We start from the raw sequence: 16,588 nt of genomic DNA on the forward strand, positions 1-16,588 counted from the left end.
CAGCCAGGTTTGCTGTGAATCTGTAGCCTTGGCTTGACATGTGCAAAACTTGCAGAATCGATGGTGTTAATAGAATGTAAGAAGGCTTCGAGACAAGGTGTTAATGGCAACCGTTACTCAGTCTCATTTACAGACGTTGACATGGAGTCCAAGTATTAGGGTCTTCTGTCAGTACATTTCTCATCTTTTCCCTCCTCTTCTTGAGCGTCTTTTCTGGACAGACACACACACAGGCATGCTTGCATGAGCACGCAAGCACACACATGCACACACACACACACACACACACAAGGTTAAGGAGGAAAAGAGTGAATAATCGCGCGTCTTTCAACAGAAAACTCCAGGAATCTGTCACCTGGAAGCATCCCGGGAGTTAAACCCAAATACAATCGTTGAAGAAGAAGCAGTGAATTCTGCTTCCCGCTGACTCACTTTGCTGAACGATGGGAGTGAGGCTTTAAAATGTTCTAACTCCCCATGGGTCTCCATTTCTGGGTCAAGAGATCTGCCCTTCAAAGAGCCGTTATCTGAGTTAGCTCCGACGTGGGTGTTGTTGGGCTCTGCTGACTGACAGGAACCATGGGGAGTTCCACGCCTAGTCATGCCGGGTTGTTAGTCCCGTCGGAGTTCTTGCACGCATACGCCACGTCCTTGGCAATACTACACATGCGGTTGGACATCTGCAGCTCTTTTCTAAAGGCTGAAGGGAAGCAGAACTTCTTGAAACATGTCTTGAAGTTCTCGTCTAAGAAAGCATAGAGGACGGGGTTCAGGCAGCTGTTGGCATAGCCCAGTGCAGTGCAAAAGTACAAGATGGACAAACTGAGCTCATTATCAGCCTTGGCCCCAAGACTTCGGACCAGGACAAAGATATGGACTGGGGTCCAACAGATAATGAAGACAGCCACCACTACAAGAACCAACCGAGCAATGCGCCGAAGGTTCCTGTCCTTTTCCTTTGATCCAGAGAGGACCCGGACATTTTTCAGGCGCCTGATCATGAGGCTGTAGCAGATAGTGATCACCATCACAGGGATCATGAAGGAGAAAAGAAATATGCAGATTCCAAAAATGGGTTCCCAATAGTCCTCAGGTTCCGGAAGTCTAATGAGACAGTCAATTTCTGCAGGAGCAAAGAAACACAAATGAATAGTTGGAAGGGATGGTGCTATTTCTTCAGTAATGGAGCACCAACCTTTCTCATACTGCCTTTCTCATACTTGGTTTCTGAGAAACAAAATGGAACATTGGTGCAGTAGCACCATGTGATGCAAAGTCAATTCTCAAATCTGCCATTAGATCTGTCAAACCCTGGATCCTTGTCTTCTGGATCATCCCCACTCCATCCTGCCTGCCCTGCCTTTCCTACCTTGATGTCAGCCCACGAATGCTAATCTCTTATGTGAGCTCTGCTTGGGCCCTAGCTCAACCATAGTAGTAGCATCATTCAGAAAGGTACTAGCTCTGGAAGGAAGAACCTTCATGGAGGACAAATCTCACGAAGTCTACTTATTACGGTGGCTGCATGTAAACCATCTCTTTAGAGACTGTATGGCTATAAAGTTCACTAGGAAGCAATTATGGGCATCCATGGGGAGGGGGACTCAAAATCTGCAGTAGTGGCATTGCAGTTGAAGCCCCTCCCCCCTTTTGTTCATGTGCAGATTGTGATACTATCCCTTACAGATGCCACTGGAAGCAATTCTCCTACTTGCACTCTACTCATAGGCATAAGCATCTGCACGACCATCAAAATCATGGAAGCAGCATCACATCTTCACACCCCAAGCTCCATCAGGTTCCTGCAGGGTGCAACTTCAGGATGCACATACCGAAGAAGAAGAGCTTGCAATGCGATGGCAGAAGATGCTTTTGTTATTTATCTCCCCAACCCCCAGGAATCTCGGTCAACAGTGGCTACTGGGGGCTGGGGGACCAATGACAGAACAGATGCTGAAGTATCATGATGCAAATAACATGGCTTCCATACTTGCATCAGATGTTGGGGCACACGTATGTAAGGGCAGGGTTTGTGCAATGATATCACTGCACACATGTCATCATTTCTGGAGAACTGTGGCTTGCTGTAGATCTCACTGTCCTCTCCTGATTTGGAAGAGGTCTACTTCTGAGTCAGATAATGCCGCACATGGATGATGTTTAGCTAATAACCTACCCAAGGCCTAATCCTCTGTAGACTTTTATCTACAAAGCTTTGGGCTTTACAAGAGCACCAAAACTGATTTTCTCTATCCCCTTAATTCTCCAAATCATTCTGGAAACCTGAGTGATATGTCAAGGGTGGTATTAAAACTGCAGCCAAACCCCATGTAAGCTCCAGATTAGTCAGAGTTATTTCACACTTGACAAACAGGAAAGAAAGCATGGCCCCTCTGTGTCTTGCAGGCACATGATGAAAATAGCTTGGGGGGAAGGAAGGAAGGAAGGAAGGAAGGAAGGAAGGAAGGAAGGAAGGAAGGAAGGAAGGAAGGAAGGAAGGAAGGAAGGAAGGAAGGATGGATTTTCTTTGTGTGGAAAAAAAATTGAAATTTCAAGAGGATTTTTTTGGAATAATTAGGTATGTGTGTATTTAGCTACACAAGTAGCAGAAAGTGTACTCCAGCTTGTTATTAAATTTTTAGCTGTGATGTAATTTTTTTCTGTCTACTGACTGAACTAAGATTAAGGGATATGTTAGTATTTTTACATCAGGTATTTTAGGCACAGCTGGGGAAACCTGCACCAAATTCAGAACTATGTTCATAGGTTTTTGTAGATTAAAGACAGCCAACCCAACATTCTTAGTTTCATGTTTCTCACCATCATTTTCCTTCTCTGTTGAGCCCATCACCATGACCGGGATGCCAAAAACAGAAGCTAATGCCCAAATGCCAACGTTAACTACTTTGGCTTTGTGGGGGGTACGGATGTCCAGTGCCTTGATGGGGTGGCAAATGGCAATATAGCGGTCCACGCTCATCATAGTCAGGGTGAAGGTGCTGGTGAACATGTTGTAATAATCAATGGAGATGGCAATCTTGCAGAGGGCATTTCCAAATGGCCAGGAGCCCAAGAAGGTATCTGTGCCTTGAAAAGGTAAAGTCATGAGGCACAAGGTGTCAGCTAAAGCCAAGTTGAAGATGTAGATGTTGGTTGCTGTCTTCATCTTGGTAAATCTAGAGAGAGCCAGGAAGAAAGAAGAAGATGGAGCTGAAATCAACTGTTATCAACATCCAATCCTTTGTAGGACATTTTCAAGCATTTCCAAATTCCACTCATTAAAAGTTAAGCTCTTTTATTTTTAATCATATCTTGGTAATGGGAAAATAATAATATATGGGCTAAATTAAGTGCACTGTGTCTCTACCACCTCCACTTGAAAAATCATAACTGGGAATGTTGGAGGACAAGTGTTTTAAATCCAATTTTTCCCAACCGTAAATCAGCATCTCAGTATAGAAAAAATCATTTACTCCATTTCTATCATCTAATGTAAGAATAGGTAACCATCTTTTGAGCAAGAATAGCTAAAAGTCTTGTTGAGGGTCCTAGTGACCAAAAGAAGCACGCTGAGAAACTCAGATGTAGCCCACAAATTCACGTCCTACACCAATTGTTACTGCTGACCTCATCTTCCAATTTCTTCTCTGTAGGTCAAGAAGCAAAACATGTAGACCAAAATCCACATTGCAAAATTCTGACATCCACATCTGGCTTTCAGATGGAACCCATGGTGGGATGGGACGTGAGTTTGCATGCAAAGGGAGAGTAGATTTACATCAGAAAATGTAAATCTTACATCTCAAGGTGGATTTCTTCATTTCAGGCAAGCTACGTTGCGAAAGTTTGGGAACTGTGGATTTCAAAGGACAATTAAATATCAGGCTATGCAAAAAATGAGAAATTAGATCAGTTCACCTTCTAATGCCAGGTAAACACATTTCTCCCCATCCTTAGTTTTGGTAGACTTCAAAATCACATCACCAAGTTTTCTGCTCTTAAATGTCAGCCAGTAAAAAAAACACCATAAAAGATCTGTTCTCAGTAGCTAATTCCTTCACATGCCCACATGAGATGCTTCTAAATACTAAATGCTATGGCGTATATATTGTATTCAAATATATTCATAAGTGCATACCAAAATAACAATACTCTCCTGTATACTATCTATTGAACAGTGTTGCATGCAGATCATCTAATTATGGCTCACGGCAACAACATTGCGTGTCCGCTGTTAAAGGCTAACAGAAACTAACACAATTTTTGGTTCCCAGTTAGAAAGAGGCATAGGCACTCTGAATTTAAAGAAACCAAAGCTGCTAAAGAAAAATGTTTTAGTTGCATTTTTGCAGAACATTTAATTTGGATTTTTCTCTTTTTCTCTGGTTAGTTTTAGGCTATGCTTTTTGTGAGAAGGGCTACATAAATTTGATGGGATTTAAGGAACAATATTCACCAATTTATGGCAGGATTTTATGTGCCCGCCATCAAAACTGAGCACTTTGATTTTAATGCAATAATAAACCTTAATATTTAGAGAAAATATGTATATTTTCTGGCCTGGGGTGGGGTGGGAATACCTCAAGGATGGGGATGGCTAGCCCCATAGAGGCCTTGTGCCTTCAGCCTCAGATTTTTCATCCTCTTGGACTCTCCTTCTCCTTTTTAGTAATGTTTTTAATTCAGGTTTTATGTATTTATATATTGTAAGTTTTTAATGTTTGTTGTGAATCACCCAGAGTTCCCCCATTGGGGGGAGATGGGCAGTTGAAAAATTTAATAAATAAATAAATAAATAAATAAATAAATAAAAATAAATATTTGAAATGTTGATCTAAAGTCTTTACTGGATTATCTGCTGAAATGGCCTTCAACTTTTAAGATGAGAATGGGTTTCCAGCACATTTCTTGAACATTTAAGTGGCTCAGCATTTTTATATACGGTAAATACTTGTATGGGGGTGGGGGGTGTATGAGAGACAGAGACAAATTCACCTGAGAAGCATTTAAACTGAACTTTGAATTATAAATCCTTTAAAATAGATACATTTAAAAAAAGGATTCCCCTTACTTATCTTCTGCAATCTTCCACGCACACACATAGATACCATTTTTACAAGCTACCCATAATGTTCTTTGACTTCCCCAAACTGGAAAAAGCTCATTCCACGGTAGAAAGTTTCTACAAGTTTCTTGGGCTGAAAAGAACCATTGTCAAAACTGTTCCCATTTCCTAAAGCTGGAGCTGGAGCTTTAAGAAATAGAGAGGCAACATTTTCCATGCGTCCTGCAATCCAGCAATTACAAAGCAGGACTGAAACCATATCGACAGTCTGATGCAACAAGGCTTGGCTATAGTGACCATAATGCAATAATTGAGGAGAGGGGATCGCTCAGGACCAAAGTGAGTGGCATGAGGACATGCCATACATGTGAGCAGAGGTGCGCTTTTCTATTTCTGAACATGTAGAGTTTTCCCAGTTTTGAAAAATGACACAAAGCCTTTTTCGGACTTGCGTGACAGTTCTGGCATCACTAACATTTGACAGTATGGTTGATGGCTCGCCTTTGGGGTCATTTGTGTCCCTGGCCCCCAGAATGGCTTACCCTCGGCTTAAGGGACGCCTTGTCACCAACTCAACAACCACTTTATTTATTTATTTATTTGATTTACATAGCTGTCCATCTCACACACGTGACTCTGGGCAGCTTACAGGGTTCAGAGAGAAACAATACCGCTTAGAGAGATCTTTGAGCAGGAATAGGAAGGAACAGTGATGAATGGCAATTTTTATTCCCCATAACATGGTAGTTTTTATTCCCCATAACATATTTTACAGACCACAACAAATACATTTATGCTCTTGGGAACAGATTTCTGTTTCCACCGAAAGCTTTCTTAATCGTCTAGAACATTTTTGCATAATAGCACATTAAACAGAACATCTTAACTACAGCTTTGTGAAAACATCTTTTCTCACTTTTGCCAGAATATTTCCAAATAGCTAACAAAGAGCAGCTAAAAGTGGAGGGACAAGGAAGTGACAGGGCGAACCATGAACGTTTCCAGCCACCTCTGTCTGCCATCTGCCCAAAATAATTATGATTAATATTGACCCATGTCCTTTGTTTCTTTGCAAGAGCTGGGAAAAGTCACAGTTGTTGGCCTTGTGGGGTAAATCAGATAAGAATCACAACTAGATGAGCTAATTCTACATTATTGTACGGTGAGATTGACAGAATCTTGCAAGTCTGAAAGCACATTTTCCCCCTGTCTCCTTTACAGCCCAAGAAACTAGGGAGGGTCTCTTCTGAGCCTCTTGCCCTGCCCGTTATGCAGCTGCAGGCTAAGCTGCCTCTTATCTGACTGTTCCCTAGGCAGCGTCTCTTGGCCCTGTCTCCCAAGGTCTTTCCCACATACCATTACACGGGGTAAACCCATTATTAGATAATGACACATAAACTTTGAATGGACCTAAATCTAGTTTATAATGAGCGAGAGTCCAGATCTCTTCTTCTGATCACATGCAGCCCATCTCCTCCATGGTTGAAGTCTTCCCCCACTGTGTGTGTGTATTGGGTGGGGAGTCAGCCCCATTGATTGAGTCCTCAGTTAATGATAGGTGAGAAATTGCTTGTAGCATGCAGACATTTAGAATCCAGGCTATAAGGTTCAGAACATAATTTCTGTTTCTCTTTCCAAATAAAGGGGAATCGGGATCACGAATAATTTTGCAGTTGATTAGTTCTGTTCTTCACTCTGTAACTTGTTATTTCCTATTATAGTAATTTAAATGAGCCTGGGTTTTTTTCGGAAAGCAAAGGACCCCCACCCTATCGGCGTTTACTGGTTTGGTTGTTTTGAATTATCTCGTTTTGACAAACTTTCATTCCTACCCACCTGCAGCATTTGCATGTGGTGAAATATCCCCACCCTTTTTCCTGTCTTCAGTAAATATTCTACCAACATACCCAAACTCATCTACTTGCTCAAGTTTTTCTTCATTTATGCATAACTTATAATCATTCAATACATTTCCCCAGTCAACACAACTTCTTTTCTGTGATATTTTAACTGGATCTGTGATGCATTCACACACCTCGTTGCATCATACAATCAAGCTAATATTCACTGCAAATCATTCAGGTTCTCAGCCTACAGCACGGCATTATCTGCATACAAAGATACACATACCTGCATGCCCCTGATCAACAGACCTTGACTGCCATCACAAGTATTCCTTATAGTTTTAACCATAAATACATTAAATAGCCAAGGGACATTATACACCATTTTCTTACTGTCTGCTAAACATTGAACTGCTCACTAAGCATTCCGTTTTTTCTTATGTATACTTAACTTCCATCATATATCGCTCTTATTTCATTCAGCAATAAACCTTCAATTCCATTTTTGTACAAAACATCCCACAATTCAAGCCCATTCAATTTAGTGGGCACTTTTTTTAAATCAGTGTTCCTCAATGTTGGCAACTTTAAGATGTGTGGACTTCAACTCCCAGAATTCCCCAGCCAGCAAGCTGGCTAGGGAATTCTGGGAGTTGAAGTCCACACACCTTAAAGTTGCTAAGGTTGAGGAACACTGCTCTAAATCAACAAATATAGAGGAAACTTCCACAGCTTTGTACCTTTATCAATGACTTGCTAAAGAATGAATTAATTAACCTATGCTTTCACTTTTTTCAGACACGGTCATGCACACACGCACACTCATATCAATTTCCCTTTCTTTCATTTCATTAGTTCATGCAAACTCTTTACCATTTACTCTTCTTACATTGTAAGCCGTGATCTTCTGAATGCTGAGATTGTCACCAGGCGGGCCCAGAGATGTCGACTTCCACCACTCATTGTGGCTTTGATCAACTGAGGATTTCACATAATACTTTTTAGTAGGATACAGGAGGAAGAGAGCAGGTTGAAAGCCTTAGTCAACCCTGTGCCACAACAAGCTAATTTCAAGGACAGTCCTAGCCATTTCTGACATATGTTGGCCAAGGTCCCACAAATGCTTCCAAAGCTCAATTCTACTGTAAGCATGGTGGCACACCATAGAGGCCTCCTGTCTTCAGCCTCAGATTTTTCATCTTCTTGGACTCTCCTTCCCCTCTTTTAGTAATGCTTTTAATTGATGTTTTATGTATTTATATATATTTATGTTTTTATTGTTTGGTGTGAGTCGCCCAGAGTTCCCCCATCGGGAGGAGGTGGGCGGGTGAGAAATGTAATAAATAAATAAATAAAAATAAATTCTATGCAAGTTAAGATCTCTAGTCTAGAGGTTCTCTTGCAAGCTTATATACTGTTGCCTGCATCTCATTAGTTTGGGAATTACTTCCAACCCATTGACACACACTCAAGATGCACGATTCCCTAGTGGAACCATTATCTGAGATTCTCATTTACTGAGGCCTCACAGTGAGAAACCTCTGAGTAATAGCTACTAACTGTTATGACGAAATGACAGTTCCTGGGGAAAACTTATGAAACCACAGCTTCAGGAGAAATTCTATGTTTGCTGGTGGAAGATCAGGAGGAAGAAAAAAGAGAAAGGAAAAGTCGAGACCAGACAATACATGTCCTGTCTAAGACCTGTTGGTGTGCCTATGGACAACGGTAGCATAAAAATGTCCCAATGATGGTCATCTTTGATTGACTGATTGATTGATTGATTGATTATGTGCCATCAAGTCATTTTCAACTCCTAATAATTACATAGATAAAGGAGGAAAAAGTACTTGTGCAGGTAACTATCTAAATCCAAAATTTCAGAAACCGTGGGATCTTCACTGCAGAGAGCTGGCTTCTGAATCTGTGCCTGACCATGAATAGCTTTGCTTTTAACTTCTGCAGTACTGATCCTACAGTCTTTTTTAAAGCTTCTTTAAACGTGGAAGCAAGCATGACCCTTTCTGGAAGACATCATTGTCTCTTCTTTGATCTCAAATACGCTTGTTCTGGGTCAGGTCCAACTGAGACTGTAGTTTGTTTAACAGGGAATCTAGAGCCGTATCTTAGAATAAGTATGCAGATGTCGTCTTGGCGGTCCCTGTTTTCTGAAATGGTTTCCAAGTTTATAATGACAGTTGCTCATTGAATCCAGAATAAGCATTGACTGGTTCATCTATATGTGAAACAGCAAGAGGCAGATGAGTCATCCAGCAAAATCACTGCTGGACCAGAGGAGGGGGAAGCAGAGCCCAGGACATGTCTGACACGTACGAAGGGGCCCGAGTCATCTCCCGGCAGATCCAGCTTGAAAGATTTGAGGGGGCAGCTTTGACCCACAGAAGGTGTCTTGCAGCCTTGGCATCACTGCCCCACTCAGCCTTCTGGTTCTAAGCTCACTTTAACCAGCCACTTTGCTGCAGCAAAAGCAGCTGAGGAGGGAGCCTTTGCTCGCTCTCGGTAGCAATGGTGACCTTGCGAGCTGAAATGCATCCCCAAATTCTCTTCCAATAAGCGTATGTTATGGCCAGACCTGGCGTCTGCATTTATGTAAAATGCATGCATGTTACAGTCCTTTGCTGTTCGCTAGGACATCTGTATCACCAGGCTGCATTTTATTATTATTTTTTAATTTAGCTTGCTTTCCCCTTTCCTTTGTGGTTTTGTATTCTGCATTTTGATCGTGGCTAGCCACCGAATCTTCACTTAAGCAGAAAGGTGGGAGATTGAGGTAATCAATAAAATAAAAAATTCTTTCACCCCATCATATTTTCTTCTCACCAGATCTCTGAGAGACAGGATAGGCTGAGATTTCGTATCACATAGAGTTGGAATATCTGCAGGGAGTGTCAAAAAAACCAAGATGGTGCCCGCAACCATCTGATCAAAGCCCCGCCCTCTTTTTAGGTGCATTGCATAAGTAGCACATGTAAAAAGGGGGTGGGGCTTCAACTGCAATGGTTATGGCCACCATCTTGACCTTTTTGATCCCCCCAGATATCCCTGGATTTGAACCTGGCCTCTTCCATCCTAATCCCATCACTTCCTGCCCTCTCTTGAGAATTAAATTTGATCTGTACACTCTCTGTATTTAGAGAATCTCTTAAGCAGTTCTGTCTGACTGTGCTTTTAATTTTTAATGGATTTTAGTCTTCATTTCAGTATTATGTTTCATTTAGGTTTAAATTTTATTATCTGCCTTGACTTCTTGCCAGAATAGAAAGGAGGGGTGTGAATGAAATGAAATGAAATGAAATGAAATGAAATGAAATGAAATGAAATGAAATGATAGCAGTCTGATCATTATAATTAAAAGTTGGAGCATTCAAAAGCAGGGTTAGACCTCAGATCAGTATTGTGGCTACCTGCCATGGGTGAGAACTGGGGAAGAACATGGCATGGATTCTGTTCCAACTCTGTGTATAGTCTCTACAGGGTGATAGTAACTTAACTGTAAGACTAGAAAACAAATCCTGCTGGATCTTTCCAAAAGCCCATCGAGTTGAGTTGAGTGGTGAACCAGATGCATCTGAGAAGCCTACAAAGAAGGGCCTGAGGGCAAGAGTTCCTTCCTGCTGTGGTTGGCGAGCTTGATAGCTATATGACCCCTTGGGGGTCTGCCTCACATTTCTCAAATTTGTTCTTCCCTCTGTGAATGCAGTTTCTCTTTTTCTATCTCCTAGTCTGAGAAAGTTTGCACATTGCTGGAGGTTTTCAAGAAAAGATTGGACAACCATTTGTTTGAGATGGTATGAGGACTCCTGCCTTGGGCGGGGGCTGGACTAATGCAAGTGCAAAATTTTTATTTTATTTATTTATTCAATTTGCATGAACACCCATCTCCAATTAATGGCTCCAGACTCTAAATGCACTGGACATTATTAGCATTATTTTGTCTGATCCAGATATCACTACTCACTACTTCAGACTCACTACTTGATGCAGAACATGTTGCTATCACTCAGTCTGAGTAAGTAGTCCTAAAGTAACTTTAAAAGTTTATTTTAAAAGAATTATACCTAAAAAATTGTATCCTAAAGAATTATATCCTAAAGTTACTTTAGAATTATACCATTATTCTCCCACTAGTAGTAGTAGTAGTAGTAGTAGTAGTAGTAGTAGTAGTAGCATGCCACCAAATTTTTTCAGCCTTCTGGAAGCGAACAACCAGAAAACATACTGTTAAAAAAAATACAACATAATGTAATGCAACAATTATCAATAAATTACCAATAATGACAATAGCCAATAATAAATTACAACAGAACCACAATACAAACTTATAAAAAAAATTACAGATGATGTACAATCCGGCTGTTTGAACGCTTCATTGTCTGAGTTATAAAGCTAACTGTTCTCAACATTTATGTTTATTGATACAAGTGTTACTAGAATAATTATCTGTTAGTTCCAGGCATAAAAAGAGTATTTCTTCTGGCGTTTAAGAGCTGAATCTAGCAAGGTGAGAACTAGTAGTTTCCAGTTAAAGAGAAACTGTTTGTAAAAATTCCAGCTGATTAAGGCCATCTAATGAACCACCAAGTGTTAATTAACTCAGGCAGGTGGAGGAAGAAACGTAGAACAGCATGGATATGTCCAGAGAGTCGCTAGAAATGCAACCTGACTCACAGGACACCTCATGTGTCTCTCTTTGAAGGCATCTCCTACTTGAGAGTTGGAGAATCACTGGTCCTTCAGATGTTGCTGAAACAGTTCTCAGCAGCCAAGTCAGAAGGCCAGTGGTGAGGAATGGTAGGAGAGGGTGAGCCCTTCAAGGTAGTCCAGACAAGAAGCACAACTACAAGTATGAATTCCATCTTTATTCTAAGGTTACATTAATATGATCTTGCAAGACTGAAAGTGTTTTTGCCCTCCTTTCCTTTTACTCTCTGGAAAACCAGGGAGGACCTATTCTGAAATGCTTCCCACATCTCCTCTCCTTCTGTGGGCTGAGAAATCTTTTACATGCTGGTTAACTAGTTGGCGGCTCTTCCTCCTGTCTCCCAAGGTCATTCCCACAGATCATTACGTCGAGGGAGACCAGCAACCTCTGGACACATACAAGTTATCTTTCCTTTAGTAATAGCTACTCTGAAGATTCTAGTGCTAAGTTTGTCATATTCTCACCACCAAGGATGCTTCAACAGACATTGTTTCTATCATTTCATAACTAGAACATCTTCTGAAATTGGATGACCACCGATTTCCCATTCCTGCTATCCAAAGATTATTCAAATCCTTTTTAAAGATAAAAAGAGAGAGGTGGGTCCTTGAAGAGCCATGGTCACTTTCTAACCACAGTGGGTTTTATCCATCCTCCCATACTACCACAGCCTGTTTTCAGATGGTTTCAGATCTTCCATCTCACTTGAGACTCATTTTGTTCCTCTGCCGTTTCTCTGCTACCTTCTTCCTTAGAAAATAAAAGGCCATTCAGATCTCCGCAAAATAAAATAGATAAGGTGGCTGCATTCCAGAGTTTGTATAAAATCGCACAATAACGTTGGTTAGTTTGCCTCTGCTGTGTATTGTTTTAATACAACACAGCAATGTGAGCATGTAATGCTGTCACTTAATACTTCTACTCTGAAGCTCATTTTCATTGTGTAGAGAGCTCTTTGAGTTATATTCTCACTTCTCTCATTTTTTTTCTGGAAATCAATCTGTGTGAAATTGTAGCAGTACACTTTACTTAAGAACAAAAATGCAATCTCCTTGGATTGGTCCAAAGTTCTACCTAAATCTAGCATCCTATCTTCCAGTGGCTTTTCAGTGCCCTCAGGTTCAGGTTAATATTCTTCCCCTTTGGGGGATCCTTCTATAAGGTATTTAGAGATAAACTGCCAATGAAAAGTAGTGATGTAACATGAACTAACTAGAACATGTTCATTACTACTCAGATGTCCAGATAGTCCTCAACTTACGACCATTCATTTAGTGACTGTTCAAAGTTACGATGGGGCTGAAAAAAGTGACTTACAACCAGTCCTTGCACTTATGACCATCGCAGAGTCCCCATGGTCACATGATCAAAATTCAGGTGCTTGGCTACCAACATGTATTTACAATGTTTGCAGCATCCGTTGGTCCTGTGATCACCATTTGTGACCTTCCCAGCGGGTTTCCAACAAGCAAAATCAATGGAGAACTGTGTGATTCACTTAAAAACTGTGTGATTTGGTTAATGACCACTGCAAAAAATGTCATTAAATCAGGGTGTGGTCATGTGATGCTTCACTTAACGACCACACCACTTAATGACAAATTTTCTAGTCCCTATTGTGGTCGTAAGTTGAGGACTACGTGCACATAGCATGGACTAGCTGTAGCTTCTGAACAGTCCATGTCGTCTGCATCAGAAAGGTCAAACTAGCTCTTAGATAACCGCGTAGAACATTGCCACAATCATCTCAAATGGATTTGCCAAGCCAATGTCCAGTTCTGAGCAAAAATAAGTGATTTTGGTCTTCAAATGCCTTGCAGATTTGTCACATAATTGATTTTCCATCCCATCCTTCTCCAAACAAAGGTCCAGGTCACTCTAAACAGGCTGCTGGATGGCAAACTGTAGATGAATAAGCCTGAGAAGTCTTGAGGCTCTTACCATCACGAAGTAGGCATGTAAGCTGAAACCTGAGCTGATACCTATGTTTGGTCTTCATAGTTTGCTAGCCTTGTTCCACAAGTCTCTTCTGCTGCTGGATCTCCCAGAGTTCCTCAGGATAGAAAGACACTTTATGAATCTGCGCACAGGGAGAGGTCACGGGGCAGTTCTATCCAGAACTACATGGGAGCACCGTTAAAGCTGACGGTCAAAACGTTGGCAACTTCTTAGTGGATGGAGTTCAAAGCATAACATTACATTGTAGGTGTCAAACTTTTAAATCTTCCTCTGCAAGAATCCATCTCTCGGTGTGCCTGTGATTGTGAAACTGTTTTTTTTTTAAAAAAAATTCAGAAATACAAAACATGACCAAATGCAAAAGTCCTGTGAAATGTATATATTTCTTGAAAGGCTATTTTGATTTTTTTTTTTTTAAATGCTGTTTAGAGGCATTGTGGATCCCTGTTTAAAGCATCTTTGTTGGGAATTTGCATAGTTGCCTTAGTGAAATATGAAATGAATGCAGGGACTTCTTCGGAGAAATACCTAAGAATCTTCAAAAGATTTTGAAAGATTTTCACTGACTTCAGTACATCAGGTTAGTTCCATACATCTCATTTCCTAATAATTGTTCATCTGAAAATACCTTCAGGTACCTTATGTAAAAATAGTTTGTTTCTCCACAGTTAGGCAGCCATAAATTTATTATTTTGCTTGTAAAAACCAAGGTAAGCACTGCTTTGACTCCAGGTGGCTACATGGTCACTCCCATGTAGTTTTCTTTGTTAATGATGCAAAGAGTTTGCCACTGACTTCTTCTAAGACTTTTTTTTTCAACTTCCCAGTCTTGAGATCTCCTGGTGGTGTCCCATCCAAAGACTAATCAATCAGGTCCATCCTTGCTTAACTTAGGTCCAGACAAAGTCAGCCAATGCAGCCCCTGCTGGGCACCTTCTCAGAGGCCAACTTTTGATCAGTTGGCATCAAGACGTGGTGCTGATTACATTTCCTTCAGTTCTCTGTCTGAATCTGTGCGGAATGCGAGTTAAAAAGAAGGATCAGCTCAGGATGTTCCCCAACCTTCTCATAAAATATTCATCTTGTCTTAAACTCAAGTTTAATTTAATTTCATTTAATACTTATATCGGGTCGATCACTAGCTCATTTTTTACCATTAGCTGGCCTTTCATTGAGCAGGCTGAGTATTGAAAGAATATTAATTTCATTTGTCTTCCTTTTTACGGCAGGTTTTTTTATTTGCATGCTCAGAGGACCGTGAGGAACGAAAGGGACAGAGGGCGGGAAACGTAATGGACGGAAACGAAGAAAGGCATAATTTGGTATTTTCCATGGGATAAAGATGGCACCGTATTAACTGTTACACTAAATGTTTCATAAAGCCAATTTTTTAATGAAGCGAGGCACCTACTCTGCTGAATTACCTGCAGTGTTTCTATGAAACCAAGACCAGAACATTTTGTGCTGAACATCTTACTAATACACACACAGACACACACACACAGACACACACACATGCCATACATAAATCAGTTCACCTCTGCAAGAATGCTGTCTCACTCCTAACAATGGTTTTGTTAATGTCCCTTTATTACAGTAATTATCACCGTCTCTACCTCCTGTATTTCAGTTCCCTCTCACTTCATTTATTATTATTTTTTTTTAGAAATGTCACCCAAACTTGTAAAATTATGTATCTGGCTCTTAAAACAGTAGTCCTTGTACTAATCTGTTGAATGGGAGCGCGCAAAGAATTATAACATAATAAATGTAGAAGTCCTTAATATGCTTGGATTATGCAACTATCTGGCCATGATTAGAATAATGTATATTCTTTTTTATTTAATGTTTATTGAAAACATTTCTTAGAAATAAAAGGTAAACATGAAATCATGCAGTGCGAGAGTCAAGAAAGGAAAGAGGCAAAAGAAAAATGGGCAGGAAAGAAGTCAAGAAGGTATAGAACGAGATAGAAGGGGGTCTGCAGGGGAGGATTAAAAGAAAAGTCAAAATGGTGGCTGGATCGTGCATCGGAAGCCCCGCCCATTTTTAATGGAACACCTATAAAAAGAGGGTGGGGCTTCACAGCCACCATCTTGATTTTTTTCACCGTTCCCCAAAGGTACCACAGTTGATACAGTCCAACTTCAACTTTACATAAATGGCATATCATTTGAAAGAACGTATATAAAAGTAACAAAGCCAGTTTGTTTTCTGGAACTGAATTAACACGTAAAATAATTTTGTCCAAATAAATTGGGAACCGCTTTCCGAGAACACTCAAAACTCTGCATTGCCATCAATTCGTTGAATAACCAATTTCTTTCTAAAAAGACACAGAACTTTCCAGTAAATGAAAAATAATAATTTTGGTTGGATTAATGATCTTTTTAACTATATAGAAATGTGTACCAAACATTTCAATTCTTTATTCCTGCCTCCTTCTAATCTGTTTAAATAGCCATTACAAACAACCATTTACAAATATCCATTATAGCCCTACAAGGTGGTACTGAATATTTTAATTCCTACAGTGCTAACAAGGGTTTTCGAGCTGCCAGCCCCTATCTGGGCATCACGTTAATATCATTCCGCTCTGCGCACTTTGGCAAATGATACTTCTATTGCAGTTCTTCATATAACGAAATAAAAATTATTATCTGAGGCTATTAATTGATTTTAAGTAAACAGTTCACGTCCTGCCAGGTTCTCCAACGAACAGATTGCCTTGCTAAAGCATCACGCAAGAGTATTAATTTAGCATAAGATGAAAGGGAGTGGTTTGGTGTAGTGGTTAAAGCAATGTTTCTCAACCTTGGGAACTTTAAGATGTGTGGACTTCAACTCCCAGAATCCCCCAGCCAGTGCACTGGCTGGGGGATTCTGGGAGTTGAAGTCCACACGTCTTAAAGTTCCCAAGGTTGAGAAATACTGGGTTAAAGGCATTGGGTTGGAAACCAGGAGAATGTGAGTTGTAGTTCTGCCTTAGGCATGAAA

General features: G+C 40.5%; 1 protein-coding gene across 1 annotated transcript in view; it reads right to left on the reverse strand.

Moving 5' to 3' along the window:
* Positions 1-599: 599 nt before the first annotated feature.
* The window catches only part of OPRL1 (opioid related nociceptin receptor 1), a 32,062-nt gene continuing 16,073 nt past the window's right edge, over positions 600-16,588 (reverse strand). The window contains exons 2-3 of the mRNA XM_007438886.3: positions 2,821-3,176; positions 600-1,123 (exon numbers count right to left, since the gene is read on the reverse strand). Of these exons, the coding sequence (XP_007438948.2) occupies positions 600-1,123; positions 2,821-3,176 (880 nt within the window). The remainder of the gene's footprint in view (positions 1,124-2,820; positions 3,177-16,588) is intronic.

The sequence above is a fragment of the Python bivittatus genome, unplaced genomic scaffold, assembly GCF_059951505.1.
Source record: "Python bivittatus isolate LINGU-HERP-01145 unplaced genomic scaffold, Pbiv_v1 ctg000700_np1212, whole genome shotgun sequence".
Lineage (NCBI taxonomy): Eukaryota > Metazoa > Chordata > Lepidosauria > Squamata > Pythonidae > Python > Python bivittatus.